Consider the following 16954-nt stretch of genomic DNA (forward strand, 5'->3'; position numbering starts at 1 on the left):
ACCACCCACCACTGCGACCTGTATGCTCTAGTTGGCTGGCCCTCGCTACATATTCGTCGCCAGACCCACTGGCTCCAGGTCATCTACAAGTCCATGCTAGGTAAAGCTCCGCCTTATCTCAGTTCAATGGTCACGATGGCAACACCCACCCGTAGCATGCGCTCCAGCAGGTGTATCTCACTGATCATCCCTAAAGCCAACACCTCATTTGGCCGCCTTTCGTTCCAGTTCTCTGCTGCCTGTGACTGGAACGAATTGCAAAAATCGCTGAAGTTGTAGAATTTTATCTCCCTCACCAACTTCAAACATCTGCTATCTGAGCAGCTAACCAATCGCTGCAGCTGTACATAGTCTATTGGTAAATTACCATCCCCATACTGTTTATATGTATTTACTTCTCTGCTCTTTTGCACACCAATATCTCTACATGTACATTACCATCTGATCATTTATCACTCCAGTGTTAATCTGCAAAATTGTAATTATTCGCCTACCTCCTCATGTCTTTGCACACAATGTATATAGACTCTCTTTTTTTCTACTGTGTTATTGACTTGTTAATTGTTTACTCCGTGTGTAACTCTGTGTTGTCTGTTCACACTGCTATGCTTTATCTTGGCCAGGTCGCAGTTGCAAATGAGAACTTGTTCTCAACTAGCCTACCTGGTTAAATAAAGGTGAAATTTTAAAAAAATACAAAAAATTATGCACATTCAATTGTTGCAAACAGTATTATATCATAGAAGATATTAGGTTGCTAAGTCACTTGGTGTAAGAGCTATTGAAATGTGAATATTGTGATCATGCACTTTGTTGAAGATCCCTAACTAGTTGCATTGACGGGGTGCCAGACTGTCTCCACAATTGCCATGTGATTACTTAACTCGGGTCAGAATCGGGAAAATAAGACTTGTGCAATGTAAACCCTTTATCCTTCACATAAGAGACCAATCTGAGGTGTGTAGCTCAAATCGTTCGCCAGCTATTGAAGTTTGGAGGTCCGAATGGCTGGCGAATAGCGAATCTCAAGCCAACTTTTCCAGGTTGGGGAGTGAATGGGAGAAATGGTATCCTGTGGGTTGACTAGCCCAGCGCTCTTCCAGCTGTGTTTGTTGTTGATTTTGGTACCATACATCAAAGGCAGAACATTTGAGAAATGTCTCCCGGGCAATGCATGTCGATCGGAAAAACCTCCAGTAGTTCTAAGTAAGTGGTCATTGTTTATCCTTGATGTACAACGTTAGCTAGCTAGCCCTTCTATTTTCAGCTGTTCATTAATTGTAAAACAGATGGTCAGACAGCGAACAAGGCTAGTTAGGATAAACTCGTGCGTCCAAAAAAAGAAACTCATGCATCATGTTTCTCGATATATATATCTTTTTTTTTAGATGATCCCGAGTTGAACCCTGTATTATTTCATTACACAAAGGGGGTAAAAAAAAACGAGCTAATATACAAATCAACTAAACTCTTGTTGGTCGATGCATGCTTAATAAGGCTTGTTGTCTCCAACATTACAATGTAGCATCTGTCTCCAATTGTTTGAAATGGAACTTAATTTGACTTGGACATTTTGTTTCCCATGCGCTACAATGTCTCTAGCGACTGGTCTATCTAGCTGCTGTTACTATGTAACAGAAATGTAACCACATTGTAGTAATTCTGTTTTCTGTCATTGAGAACAGAAAATGATCAGTCCTATCACATTTTTTAATTATACTCAGTTATACAGTTAATCATGAAAATAATTATAGCAGCCTAGAAATTAGTAGTATAATTTGTATGTTTCAAAAAAGGTTGTCTCACTGCCATATCTAGAGTTTGGCAAGTTACAAAATGTAACGGTACCCTAGCAGTATTTGTAAGTCTACATGCATGTGATAGCAGTCAGTAAAGTTTTCCCTAGGTCAGTGTTTCTCAAAATCTGTTCACGTTTCGGGTTTTTGCCCTAGCACTGCACAGCTGATACAAATCATCAAGCTTTGATTGTTTTAATCAGCTGTGTAGTAATGGGGTATAAACCAAAACGTGCACCTCTTGGGGTCCCAAGGACTGAGGTTGGGAAATGCTGCCCTAGGGTTTCCTTTCTGGTTTCAGCTTTTAACTTGTGGTTGACTCGGGGTCACAAAGGGTTGTATGTAATCACAGACTCACATGTTGAAATTTTAATCTGGCAGGTTTTCAGTGATTGACCACTAATCTCTATATTACCCCCCCCCCCAACCATGAGTTTGTTTCAAATAGTTCAAGAAATGGGGTTTAATGGGGGGTGGGGGCTGGGGGCTGGTAGGAAAAGATGGGAGGTACACTCAGTGGTTTTTCTAGTACATTGGGCTAATAAATGGAAACTGATCAACTTTATCACACTCTAAATTGATAATGTCTTTGATTGGCCATCCTCATCATATTGTCTTGTCCCACAGTTCCTGGGGACCTGGGGAACCAGCTGGAGGCCAAGCTGGACAAGCCCAGCGTGGTTCACTACATCTGCTACAAAAAGACTGACGCCTACTTCACATTATGGCTCAACCTGGAATTGATGGTGCCGGTGGCCATTGACTGCTGGATTGACAACATAAGGTCAGTGCTTAGTGTTGTGTGAGGTGGAAAATAGGGTGATTGGTGCCAGGAGGGGTTGGGGGTATCTGATTTAGTATGAGCTCTGTATATAGCTACTGTCAGCATCTCTACTGGCATCTCTACTGGCAACTTGATATTAATAATAAAATAATTGTAATACTATTACGTAGCTGGCTGGGTAGGCATGAGAGAGAGGGATCTGTTTTTCTAGAGATCTGTTTTTCTGTAGCCTAGGTTGAATAGGTTATCTTCTGACCTTTGAATCCCCTTTGTAATCAATATGTTTTCAACAATTAGTCGGTCTCAGAGCGTATAGTTCATTTAATAGTGATGCCATAGTTCACAACCAAGTTGGGTCTTTCTTTTCTTTCCGATTAGGACTAGTTCCTCTTGAAATGCAGAAATTCTACTGAATAATCATTCAAACAGGTGCTTCCAGATGGGCCGCTAACCAAGTAACTACATGTCATTGTGCTGTGGCTTTATTCCAGGAACAGCTCATGAATTAAGGGAAGAAGTGAAAGTTTCCAATTCTATCCCATATCATCTTCACAATACTTATATTGTAAACTGTAATGTCATTGTAATTAAAGGTAGACTCAGCTAAATGACTGCCATGAGCAACACCGCAGATATTGAGTGAGATGCAACCCTTTGCTCTCACAGTATCTGTGCCTGTGCAAGAGTTTGCTTCATGCTATTACAGCACGCTAGCCACGGGACTAAAAACAGCAGAGAAGTTGAGCCTTGCGCTTCAACGCTCTTAGTAGTTTTGGAAATTGACCCACTATGCTGTTTTTCCTGCATCCACATCATATCGCCGAGTCCATCTTGAACTTTTCTAATATTCTTGGATGTCTGTCTGCATTAGACTGATTTATAACCGTACAACAAGGCAGACAGAAGCACCTCCGGGGGTAGATGTCAGAGTGCCTGGCTTTGGACAGACCTTTCCTCTGGAATACCTTGACCCTAGCAAGGGCGATGTTGGTGAGTGGACCCATCACCCTAGCATGCCTAAAGTATCTATTCAACAGTCTCCCTAATAGTGTGCGAGTATGTCAGTCTTTGCTTGTGTGTGGGCTTAAGTGAGCTACTATTGTTTTTGTTGCAGGTGTGTATTTCTTCAACATAGTGCAGGCACTGGTGGAGTGGGGATACACCAGAGATGACGATGTTCGAGGAGCTCCGTATGACTGGCGTAAAGCTCCAAGTAAATCAGTCTCTTTTCATTCTCTTACACACACATTTTAAATGTAGATGCATGTCTGTCAAAGAAACATTTGTGGTCTAATGAACAGAGCTTGGTCTTTGGATGGATTGTATGTCCTTGCAATGTTATTGACACCCCCTAGAACTCTCAAACTCAACTCTGGACCTCGAAGCCAGTCCCACTGCTTTTTTTTCATTGGTCCCCTCTAATCAGGGACTCATTTAGACCTGGGACAACAGGTGGGTGAAATTAGTTATCAGGTAGAACAGAGAACCAGCAGGCTCTGGATCTTGTAGGTTATAGGGATAGCCCCCTTTCTTTTTAAATTTTTGCCTAAAATGACATACCTAAATCTAACTGCCTGTAGCTCAGGCCCTGAAGCAAGGATATGCATATTCTTGGTACCATTTGAAAGGAAACACTTTGAAGTTTATGGAAATATAGGAGAATATAACAACAGATCTGGTAGAAGGAAATACAAAGGTTTTTTTTTTTCTACCACCATCTTTGAAATGCAACAGAAAGGTCACAGTTCTAGCCATCACTCTCTGGTTGTAATTCCGATGGTGTCCATAAGATGGCAGCAGTGTATGTGCTTTGATTGAGCTTTTACACTATTAGTAGCCATATTATTATAATTTCAACAATTGCAAAACACCCAGTTTTCACAACTCTCCATATTCTTAATGTTTGTCCAAAAGGAAAGGCTTGCTGTCGCACAAGGTTAGCAGCTACATTTTGCCACAGACACAGGGTTTCCAGATACTCCCGTAAAGCCAAGCTCATTGGCTATCTAGCTAACTTTGTTTGACCCCGATTGGTGCTAATTTAACAAAGTTACAGTTGATCAAATGAAGACCGCTCGAGTCATCGTCGTGCCATGAAGGCGTAGCTCTCTGACCAAATTTGGTGTCCTATAGGATATACTACACCCCTAATGATATAGTGAAGTCTGGTTTATGTTCTAGGATCTCTGAGGAATAAATACGAACACAATTTGACTGGTTGAAACAATGTTTAGGGTTAGATTATCACAGATTCTTTGCAAATTGAACGAGTGGAAATGCAAAATCGATCGTGCATGCTATATGGACCTTGTTAGGATATGAAAAAAGATTTTTATCTGACAAAACGACACTTCATGTTATCTCTGGGACCCTTTGGATGAAAAATTAGAGCAAGATTTCAGAATGTAAGTACACATTTCACCTTCAGAGGTGAATTTATCAAACCTATCGCAGTGAAAACATTTGTTGTTTCTCTCAAATCTGCGATTGTGACAAGGCGCTGCATGATTTACAACTGTCCTGTTGACGGGACGCCTATCCCGAAGAAGTTGTAAGAGTTAAATGCCCTAGACTAGAGTCTAAGGGTCCGGGGCTGGGTTTCTACTAAGCTAACATATGGAATTGTTTTAAGACGGTCATACCAAGGATCATTTAGCTATTTTATTTTGAATTATAGGACCCCTGTAGGAATAAAAATATATATTATACACACTCTTCCGTTCAATAGTTTGGGGTCACCTAGAATTATATATATGTTTGTCCCATTAAAATAACATCAAATTGATCAGAAGTACAGTGTAGACATTAATGTTGTAAATTACTATTTTAGCTGGAAAATGCATTATTTTAATGGAATATCTACATAGGTGTACAGAGGCCCATCAGCAACCATCACTCTGTTCCACTGACACATTGTGTTAGCTAATCCAAATATATCATTTTAAAAGGTTAATTGATCATTAGAAAACCCTCCCTTGTCACAACTCACCTGATTGGCTCAAACACATTAAGTTAAAACCTTTCGTGACTAGGGGGCAGTATTCATTTTTGGAAAAATAATGTTCCCGTAGTAAACGGGATATTTTGTCAGGACAAGATGCTAGAATATGCATATAATTGACAGCTTAGGATAGAAAACTCTAAAGTTTCCAAAACGGTAAAAATATTGTCTGTGAGTATAACAGAACTGATATTGCAGGCGAAAGCCTGAGAAAAATCCAATCTGGAAGTGACTCATCTTTTGAAAGCTCTGCGTTCCAATGCATCCCTATTGAGCAGTGAATGGGCTATCAACCAGATTACTTTTTCTCCGTATTCCCCAAGGTGTCTACAGCATTGTGACGTACTTTTACGCATTTATGTTGAAGAATAACTGTAAGCTGCTACATTGCGCAACTGGTCACCTGATGGCTCCCAGAGTGATTCTCGCGTAAAATACAGAGGAAGCCATTATTCCAATCGGCCCTACTGAAAAACCAATTGTCCCGGTGGATATATTATCGAATAGATATTTGAAAAGCACCTTGAGGCTTGATTATAAACAACGTTTGCCATGTTTCTGTCTATTATGGAGCTAATTTGGAATATTTTTCTGCGTTTTTTTGTGACTGCAATTTCCGGGCGATTTCTCAGCCAAATGTGAAGAACAAACGGAGCTGCATTCCAGGTGACTACCTCATGAAGCTGGTTGAGAGAATACCAATAGTGTGCAAAGCTGTCGAAGGCCAAAGAGTGGCTACTTTGAAGAATATAAATTATATTAAGATTTGTTTAACACTTTTTGGGGGAGGGGGGGTTTACTGCATGATTCCATATGTGTTATTTCAGTTTTCACAATTCTACAATGTAGAAAGTAGTACAAATAAAGAAACCCTTGAATGAGTAGGTGTCCAAACTTTTGACTGGTACTGTATATATTTTTGGGAATGTGGAAATGCCTTATTCACTTCCATAAAAATGGTTTGGCCCGGTACATTACAGCACTTGTAAGGGTTGTAGAGCAAAAAAGAGTACATGTTCGTGAGTCATCTTGCCATAAGAGTGGTCATATTAGTTTGTACCCAAAACCTGTTCGGACACTACATATATTTTTCGGGATCTGGTCTGACAAACACCGCTGTAGCTCTTCCATTGCAGATGCGTTAGGCTGACATCTGTAGCTTAAAACAGACATATTTTTTTATCATTACACTAATTAGATTTTTGCGGGGCGCGGACTTCGACTATAGGTTGATAGTCTTCGTTGTCAGGTTGTTTTTAGCCTTCTATTGTAAGATTTATTACCCGACTTCGGTCCAGTCATTATGAGCGACATTTAAGAGGAAAGGGAAAGATGGGTGTTAAGACCTTTTTATTGTATTGAATATATATACTGAACAAAAATATAAATGCAACAATTTTCCCATGACTTTACTGAGTTACAGTTCATATAAGGAAATTAGTAAATTGAAATCAATTAATTAGGCCCTAATCTATGGATTTCATATGACTGGGCAGGGGCACAGCCATGGGCGGGCCTGGGAGGCCATAGGCTCACCCATTTCGGAGCAGGGCCTACCCACTGGGGAGCCAGGCCCAGCCAATTTTTCCCTACAAAAGGGCTTTATTACAGACAGACAGTCTTCAGTTTCATCAGCTGTCCAAGTGGCTAGTCTCAGATGATCCCACAGGTAAAGAAGCCAGATGTAGAGGTCCTGGGCTGGCTTGGTTATTCGTGGTCTGCGGTTGTGTGGCCGGTTGGACATATTGCAAAATTCTCTAAAATAACGTTGGAGGCGACTTATGGTAGAGAAATGAACATGAAATTCTCTGGCAACAGCTCTGGTGGACATTCCTGCAGTCATGCCAATTGCACACTCCCTCAAAACGTTTGAGTGGCCTTTTATTGTCCCCAGCAGAAGGTGCACCTCTGTAATGATCATGATGTTTAATCAGTTTCTTGTTATACCACACCTGTCAGGTGGATGGATTATCTTGGCAAATGATAAATGCTCACTAACAGGGATGTAAACAAATGTGCACAAATGAGAGCAATAAGCTTTTTGTGCATATGGAACATTTCTGTGATCTTTTATTTCAGCTCATGAAACATAGAACCAACACATTACACGTTGCATTTTATATTTTTGCTCTAATAACAATATTTAATTGCAGTAGTTTGGAATGATCAGTCTCATGCATGTTTTCCCCCATTTTTTTAACAGATGAGAACAAAGCCTACTTTTTGAGACTGCAACATATGATTGAGGAGATGGCCGTGAAGGCTAGGGGTCCGGTTGTCCTGATAGCCCACAGCATGGGGAACATGTACACCCTGTATTTCCTGAACCATCAGCCCCAGGCCTGGAAGGATCGCTACATCAAGGCCTTTGTGTCCCTGGGTGCACCTTGGGCTGGTGTGGCTAAAACCCTGAGAGTTGTGGCTTCTGGTAAGCGTTTGCATATGATTTTCTGCATGAATTACATAGGTGTCAGAACCACAATAGTAAAGTTACCGTGGGCTGCATACTATTTAATGTTTAGCAACCATGTATTTTATATCTACACTATTGCATTGGATTAGAATGTCTCTTTCCTTGCAGGTGATAATAACCGTATCCCAGTCATCAGTTCACTAGAGATCCGCTCACAGCAGCGCACTGCGGTCTCAACCACATGGCTGTTCCCATACGCACATTCCTGGCCTGCTGACAAGGTGCTAATCCAAACACCCACCACCAACTACACAGTGAAGGACTACCAACGCTTCTTCAAGGATATCGACTTCGAAGATGGCTGGGAGATGCGTCAAGACACTGAACCACTGGTCAGTGCACTGGAGCCCCCTGGGGTGGCTATACACTGTCTTTATGGCAGCGGAGTGCCCACAGCAGAGGGTTTTCTCTACACTATCTTTCCTGATACAGACCCCACACTGATTCTCGGAGATGGGGATGGGACGGTCAACCTGCTGAGTGCCACCCAGTGCAAGCGTTGGATAGGCCACCAGACACAGCCTGTCCATATGTTTGAACTGGAGGGGAATGAGCATGTGGCCATGTTGCGCAACTTTACCACAGTAACCTACATCAAGACTGTGCTCTTTGGCCCTTGAGCAACCTTAACCAACTACTGCCCCTCGTCTTGCTGTCTTAAGTTACAAATTCAAAGATAAAGAACGGGGATAGTACAAAGAGAGAACTGATAGGCATTTGGACACATTACACATGACGGTCTCAGAGCCTGAGGAGGAATTGATGACGGCACTGAATGTTTTATCCTATTTTATTTTTAATTATCCCAGCAGACATTTGCTGTTTTTCCAAATTTGTACTATGTTAATTGATAATATTTGTAAAGGTCTTTCCCAATTAACTCAGATTACCAAGTTGTAACAGTTTACTAGGTGAATTAGCAGCAGTAAACTGTGATGAATTAATAAAACCAGGGTCTTGTTGTCAAGGCTGGATTGCTTACAGGACAGGAAGACGTGGTCTTATCACCTTGATTGTAACTATGCCATTGCGCTATGGTTGGACTTGAACAATATATTGCTGGAACTATCATGATCTGTGTGTTGTGACGATTAAGTAAAATATAATGTTAAACATTGCATTAAGCCAGCCTTCTGTGTGAGCTTTTTGTTATTAAAGTAAGGGGTGACACTATTAGCCTCATCATAGGTTCCTCTTCCCTAGTCTCTCCTCACATCTGCTGTGGAGCATGTATTCATCAATTCTAGTCATTGCATCTTATCTGGATTATAATTTTTGGATTATTCCATCCTCTCTTAAATAAAAGCTTAACGGGTCTATCCTACTAGTTCACATCAAGTTGAGCTCTTTTTAAAGAATGGATTAAGATTAATGGAACAGATTAAAGCTTTAGCTGACAACTGTCATAGGTCAATAAGAATTTGAAATACTCTTGGTCTAGGGTCAGTGTCTTGTCATACAGGAACTGTAGCAGAAAAGCTTGAACACATGTTTTAGCAAAACAAGCTTCACGTACGAAGATGTGCACAACCTTCGAAGTTGCTTGATCAATATCGCATCACTGCAGTGTTCTAGATTGAATCAAATAACCTCACTCGTTTAAAAATATATACTTTTTTTCACATTTTACTGTTGAGGTATCCAACATTACAGACTGAATGACAACTGGTTTTGTCAGTGTAGTGGAATGGAAAAGGTCTTGTTCCCAGCCTTACAACGCAGCTCTTGACAATCCAGCCTCAAGAGAAAGGGTCCATCCTCATGGGAGTCGACCAGACCCTGATGGGCGAGAGAACACAATGGGTGCATTCAGTTAAGTTGAGTGTTTACTACGTGGCATAACAGCTTGTACCGAATGACACATTTCCCCAAAACGTTCAACATTCTTAAACAGACACGGAGGTACGTTTGCTCCGTTTGGTGGGTGTGGCTTGAAGCAATGAGTGATGTATTTAATATTTATTATTTAACTAGGCAAGTCAGTTAAGAACAAATTCTTACTTACAACGACGGCCTACGGGAACGGGGGCTTGGATTTAAAATAATAGGACAAAACATCACGACAAGAGACAACACTACATAAAGAGACCTTAGATGACAACAGCACGGCAGCAACACATGATAACACATGGAAGCAGCATATGTTAGCAACACAAAAGATGGTACAAACATTGGGCAAAGACAACACAAAAACAATACATCACACGAAGCAGCAACAACTTTCAGTAAGTGTCCATGATTGAGTCTTTGAATGAAGAGATGGAAATAACTGTCCAGTTTGAGTTTTTTGCAGCTTGTTCCAGTCGCTAGCTGTAGCGAACTGAAAAGAGGAGTGACCCAGGTATTTGTGTGCTTTGGGGACCTTTAACAGAATGTGACTGGCAGAACGGGTTTTGTATGTGGAAGAAGAGGGCTGCAGTAGATATCTCAGATAGGGGGGAGTGAGGCCTAAGAGGGCTTTATAAATAAGCGTCAACAAGTGGGTCTTGCGACGGATATACAGATCCAGTTTACAGAGCAGTATATAGTGCAGTGATGTGTCCTATAAAGGAGCATTGGTGGTAAATCTGATGGCCGAATGGTAGAGAACATATAGCCACTCGAGAGCACCCTTACCTGCCAATCTATAAATTACGTCTCTGTAATCTAGCATGGTCATCTGAATCAGGGTTAGCTTGGCAGCTGGGATGAAAAAGGAGAGATTACAATAGAGGGAACCAAGTCTAGATTTAACCTTATCCTGCAGCTTTGATATGTGCGAGGGGCATTCTTCTTACCAAACCACATGACCTTTATTTTGGAGGTATTCAGAACAAGGATATGGACAGAGAAAGCTTGTTGGACACTGAGAAAGATTTGTTGTAGAGCGTTTAACACAAAATCTGGGGAGGGGCCAGCTGAGTATAAATAAGACTATCATCTGCATATACAGTGGCTTGCAAAAGTATTCACCCCCTTAGGCATTTTTCCTATTTTGTTGCCTTACAACCTGGAATTAAAATAGATGTTTTGGGGGTTTGTTTAATTTGATTTACACAACATGCCTACCACTTTGAAGAAGCAAAATCTTTTTTCTTGTGAAACAAACAAGACAAAAAAAAAACTTGAGCGTGCATAACTATTCACCCCCTCAAAGTCAATACTTTGTAGAGCCAACTTTTGCAGCAATTACAGCTGCAAATATCTTGGTGTGTAAGCTTGGCACATCGAGCCACTGGGATTTTTGCCCATTCTTCAAGGCAAAACTGCTCCGGCTCCTTCAAGTCGGATGGGTTCCGCTGGTGTACAACAATCTTTAAGCCATACCACAGATTCTCAATTGGATTGAGGTCTGAGCTTTGACTAGGCCATTCCAACACATTTAAATGTTTTCCCTTAAACCACTCAGGTGTTGCTTTAGCAGTATGCTTAGGGTCATCGTCCCGCTGGAAGGTGAACATCCCTCCCAGTGTCAAATCTCTGGAAGACAAACAGGATTCCCTTAAGAATTTCCCTGTATTTAGCGCCATCCATCATTCCTTCAATTTGGACCAGTTTTCCAGTCCCTGCTGATGAAAAACATGATGGTATTATTGGGGTGATGAGAGGTGTTGGATTTGCGTCAGACGTAGCGTTTTCCTTGATGGCCAAAAAGCAAAATTTGTCTCATCTGACCAGAGTACCTTCTTCCATATGTTTGGGGAGTCTCCCACATGCCTTTTGGTGAACACCAAACATGTTTGCTTATTTTGTTCTTTAGGCAATGGATTTTTTTCTAGTCACTCTTCCGTAAAGCCCAGCTCTGTGGAGTGTACGGCTTAAAGTGGTCCTATGGACAGATACTCCAATCTCTGCTGTGGAGCTTTGCAGCTCCTTCAGGGTTATCTTTGGTCTCTTTGTTGCCTCTCTGATTAATGCCCTCCTTGCCTGGTCCATGAGGTTTGGTGGGTGGCCCTCTCATAGCAGGTTTGTTGTGGTGCCATATTAATTCAATTTTTTAATAATGGATTTAATGGTGCTCCGTGAGATGTTCAAAGTTTCTGATATTTTTTTATAATCCAACCCTGATCTGCACTTCTCCACAACTTTGTCCCTGACCTGTTTGGAGAGCTCCTTGGTCTTCATGGTGACCCTTGCTTGGTGGTGCCCCTTGCTTAATGGTGTTGCAGATTCTGAGGCCTTTCAGAACAGGTGTATGTGTATATATATATATATATATATATATATATATATATATACTGAGATCATGTGACACAGATTGCACACAGGTGGACTTTAACTAATTATGTGACTTCTGAAGGTAACTGGTTGCACCATATCTTATTTAGGGGCTTCATAACAAAGGGGGTGAATACATATGCAGCATCACTTTTCAAATATTTTTTTTTCTCCAGAATTTTTTCCACTTCACCAATTTGGACTATTTTGTGTATGTCCATTATATGAAATCCAAATAAAAATATTTAAATTACAGGTTGTAATGCAACAAAATAGGAAAAATGCCAAGGAGGATGAATACTTTTGCAAGGCACTGTACATGGATGGGAGAGCTTCCTATTGCCTGAGCGATGTTGTTGTAAATTGAGAAGAGCATGGGGCCTAGGATCGAGCCTTGGCTTACTCCCTTGGTGACAGGCAGTGGCTGAGACAGCAGATGTTCTGTCTTTATACGCTGCATTCTTTGAGAGAGGTAGTTAGCAAACCAGGCCAAAGGCCCCTCAGACACCAATACTCCTTAGTTGGCTCACAAGAATGGAATGGTCTACCTTATAAAAAGCTTTGGCCAAGTCAATAAAAATAGCAGCACAACATTGCTTAGAATCAAGGGTGACATAATTTAGGACCTGTAAGGTTGCAGTGACACATCCATAACCTAAGCAGAAACCAGATTACATACCAGAGAGAATACTATAGACATCAAGAAAGCCAGTCAGTTTATTATTGACAAGTTTTTCCTAACACTTTTGATAAACAGGGCTAAATAGAAATGGGTCTATAACAGTTATGATCAGCTTGAACTACCTCTTTAAATAAAGGACACACTGTGGCTGCCTTCCAAGCAATAGGAACCTCCCCAGAGAGGAGAGGCAGGTTAGAAAGGTCAGAGATAGGTTTGGCGATGATAGGGGCAGCAACCTTGAAGAAGAAAGGGTCTAAACTATCTGAACCAGATGTTTTTTGGGGGTCAAGTTTAAGGAGCTCCTTTAGCACCTCTGACTCAGTGACCGCCTGCAAGGAGAAACTTTGTAGCGGGGGATAAAAGAGGGAGGAGCATCGGCCTAGTCGCATTAGAAGGGTTGGGAGATGAGGAAATGTTGGACGGGCAAGGAGGCATGGCCGTTTTCCAGAACTTCTTGGGGTTAGACCCATAGAGGGAGAACTGCTCCTTAAAGTAACTAACTTTGGCCTTCCGGACAGCCTGAGAGCACTTATTTCTCATTTGCCTGATCGAGAGCCAGTCAGCCTGAGCATGTGTGTGCCGAGCCTTTCACCAAATGGAATTCTTGAGGTGGAGTAACTCTGCCAGATCACGGTTGAACGAGAAACTGAACCTGTTTTTAATTCTCATTTTCTTTACGGAGGCATGTTTGTTAACAATACCACTGAAACTATAAAAAAATAAAGTCCAAGTGTCTTCCACAGAGGGGATCAAGCTGATTCTATACCAATTTAGAGGCCAGGTCATGAAGGAAGCCTTGCTCAGTCAAGTTTTTTTAGCAAATCAGAACAGGTCGTTTCACTGAGCAGCCATTACGAACACAGGCTGGAAAACAGTGATCACTAAGGTCATTACAGAGAACACCAGACTGATTCCTATCAGGATTATTTGTGAGGATAACGTCAAGGAGAGTAGACTTTTCTGGGTGTTTGGAGTCATACCTTGTGGGATTGGTAATAATCTGGGAAAGATTTACAGAATCCCATTGCCTTAGGACTTGGTCAGGTGGATTAAGCACCAGTTTAGGTCACCTAGCACGACAAATTCAGACTGCTGATCAGGTGCTGATGGTGGACGATAACACCCAGCAACAGTCAACAAAGAGCTATTTGAAAGTTAAATGCTTAAAACCAGCAAATCAAAATGGTTTGGAGACAGACTTGGTAGAGACAACCGAGCACTGAAGGTGATCCTTGGTAACAAATTGCCACACCACCACCTTTGGAAGATCAGTCTTGCCAAAAAAAATGTATAACCAGAAAGGTTAACAGTGTTAAAAACACTCTTTCTTAACCACATCTCAGTAATGACCAACACATCTGGATTGGAGCTGTATTTATAGGGCAGCGGTGTACTTTGAACCCACAACCCAACTCCTCTACGTTTCTCAAAATGTCGTTCAGAACAGCACAGTTTAATTTAATGTTGCATTACATTTTTTCATACTGAACGCAGGCCAGGCTTTAGGCTCTGAGTGAGACACTGGGGCTGTTTCATTCCCCTGATAGGATTAGATAGCCGATGAGATCAACATGGCAGAAACTAGACGAAGTTAGCCTATGGTTTGCATCTATCAAGTCCTCTCAAAGCCACAGGTGGAGGAAACAGCCATAGATGTTATTAATTGATGAGATTACCAAATTAAACAGATATATGGACAGAATAAACATATAGGAAGAGGTCATACCTGCAACTCCTGCAGACACTTTTTGCGAATGTGTTCAGTGCAGTCACCAACACACCAGGCCAGACTTATATGGAAGGAAGGATTCTAGAAGAAAAGTGAAAGTTCAGTATTCACTCTTCATCTTATGCAATACTGTTTATTTGTTTATCAATTCCTTGCTCAACAGTGCCACTAGTGTCAAACATGCTCCTGCAGTGACCAAATCCTATGTCAATGCACCTAACAGATATTTGAGAGATGTCAGAAGAATTGCGAGAGAGATAGAACAGTGATGGGTTGGAAATCGATAGTGTATTTTTAATACGCTAAATTGTTTTGAGTTCAGACCTTGTAAAAAGTGTCAAGGTTGAACTCCTCCATAGTGCTGTCCACTGCTTTCACAAGCTCTAGTAGCTGAGCCTGTCCTGTGGAGACTTCCATAGCCAGGAACATCCTGTCGGGGAGAGCAGAAGACTAGACCATAAGACTAGCTGCAAAATAAACCATACGTCTAAGCACTTTAGAATGCACTTCTTCATTCATGCTGTCAATGATCGTGATAAGAGATCCTACTGTACCTGGTTCTCTCATCATTAGAGTAGACCTTCAGCTTCTCAGCCAAACAAATGAACCTATAAACAAGATCATAATCATTTTACTTCATCCAGAATATTTAGCATAGTATTTGTTTGCTGCCTGCGTACTTCTGGTGACATGCATCCTCTAACCAAAATATAACAGAGAATAGTAACTCCACTTCCACATAAACAAAGGGACTAAACATAATAGCTGGGTGTACTGAGAAGAATAGCAGACCTCCTGCTGTGTGTCAAGCCTGTTCTGAGGGACTGTATGAAAGGCTGGATCCAGTGATGCCTCAGAACCACTGTCTTAGATAAACTGAGGTGAAACTCGTCTGTATGAGTGAGGGAGAAGCTGTGGGATGCTGCTACTTCAGTCATCTCATCAAGCAGCTCCAAGAACCCTTCCTCTGGGATGTCTAAGGAAGGAAATAAGAAGAAGTGGCAGGATGTTAAAACCGACAGCAAACAATCCTTCAAGACAAAAACCTTGTGTATGTGAGTGTATGCAGCTCTGAAGATAAGGCATTTACATGGAAAGTACACGTAAGTGGCCCAGTTTCCCCTCTCGTGTTTGAAGGAGCGAATCCGTCCACCATGTTGCATGCTGTCGTCAGTCAGTGGGTCCTCATCTTCCTCCGTGAACATGTCCAGCACACTGCCAGGAACAGGCAGTCTCGACTTGGAGTCATCTTCCTCCCTATTCACAGATACACTTACTGCGATTTGATTAAAGATATCAATCAAGGAACAAATCAACTTATAACAATGAGACATACTCGTTTGGGAGATGTCATAGGCTATCTAGCTGACGATAGAGAACAGTTGAAACAATATTTGGGAAAGGAAGTTACCTTGCATTGAGGGTGTGCTCTTCTGATTTGTGCTTCTTCCTCAATGAGTTGTCATCTTTGTGCCAACTTTGCTTCCTTTTTGTTACATTCCCTCCTAATCGTAAATGTTCTGTCTCCTCTTCAGAGCTGCTACTATAACTGACTAGCATTCTTCTAAGTAAAGCTCATACATCTATCCTTATATCAAGTTTCTTGATTCGTGTCTAAAATCAATTAAAAAAAAATGTGCAGTGAAGTTACAGAAACGTTGACTAACGAATGGCTTGCGATATTCTTCCGAGAAAAACAGTTGTTGTGGGTAATTTATGTCCCCCTGAAACAAGAACGTTCAAATATGTTCCATATTCAGTGACATACCGTACAGAATTAATTTTGACAGTAGCCTATATTTAATAATAATTTACTTAATGTTAGTATCATTTAACTAGCTACTTATGTGGAGTATTTCAAATGTAATATGATTGTCTTGTCAGAAGTGATTATTTGAAACATCCTCCCTTTATAGCAGCATGATCTTCTAGATAGCATAGCAAGGCAGCCACACACCCTTACTTAAAATAAAATAACATTATTTGTGAAAATTCACAAGTGTATTACTGTAATGCATAGTTATACTCATTGACGAAAGATACACGCTATTCGTTGCAGGTTCCGGGTATATGTTGTGAGCATGCCAATTAAAACTTGGATCATTCATGTTCCCGTGCCTGGGCAGGATCTCTGAGGCTAGCCAGTTAGCTAGCTAACGTTTTATTCCAAATACTCTCGCCTTTTTAAACGGGAGGAGAATGGCCCTGGCCTAGCTATCACACATTGACAGGGTGTTAAGGAAATTACCCCTCTGGGCTGAATAGAATATTAGAAATGTAGTGCGGTCATTT

General features: G+C 41.2%; 2 protein-coding genes across 3 annotated transcripts; one reads left to right on the plus strand and one right to left on the minus strand.

Annotated features, from left to right (window-relative positions):
- Positions 1-830: 830 nt before the first annotated feature.
- On the plus strand, positions 831-9183 carry LOC118396587 (phospholipase A2 group XV). Its single transcript, XM_035790876.2, has 6 exons — positions 831-1206; positions 2424-2580; positions 3452-3570; positions 3695-3793; positions 7785-8009; positions 8163-9183. Exons 1-6 carry the CDS (start codon positions 1056-1058, stop codon positions 8672-8674), a joined length of 1263 nt encoding a protein of 420 aa, XP_035646769.1. The 5' UTR covers positions 831-1055; the 3' UTR covers positions 8675-9183.
- A 53-nt stretch (positions 9184-9236) lies between these two features.
- On the minus strand, positions 9237-16799 carry usb1 (U6 snRNA biogenesis 1). 2 transcript variants are annotated; one of them, XM_035790877.2, is made up of 7 exons: positions 16074-16799; positions 15753-15919; positions 15455-15638; positions 15217-15270; positions 14987-15092; positions 14660-14743; positions 9237-9833 (listed from the first exon to the last, which is right to left on the minus strand). In XM_035790877.2, exons 1-7 carry the CDS (start codon positions 16220-16222, stop codon positions 9729-9731), a joined length of 849 nt encoding a protein of 282 aa, XP_035646770.1. In that variant the 5' UTR covers positions 16223-16799; the 3' UTR covers positions 9237-9728. The 2 variants fall into 2 exon arrangements, with proteins under 2 accessions (XP_035646770.1, XP_035646771.1); XM_035790878.2 differs by having other exon boundaries at positions 15753-15938; positions 16074-16220.
- Between the last annotated feature and the right edge of the window lie 155 nt (positions 16800-16954).

The sequence above is a fragment of the Oncorhynchus keta genome, chromosome 17 (genome assembly GCF_023373465.1).
Source record: "Oncorhynchus keta strain PuntledgeMale-10-30-2019 chromosome 17, Oket_V2, whole genome shotgun sequence".
Lineage (NCBI taxonomy): Eukaryota > Metazoa > Chordata > Actinopteri > Salmoniformes > Salmonidae > Oncorhynchus > Oncorhynchus keta.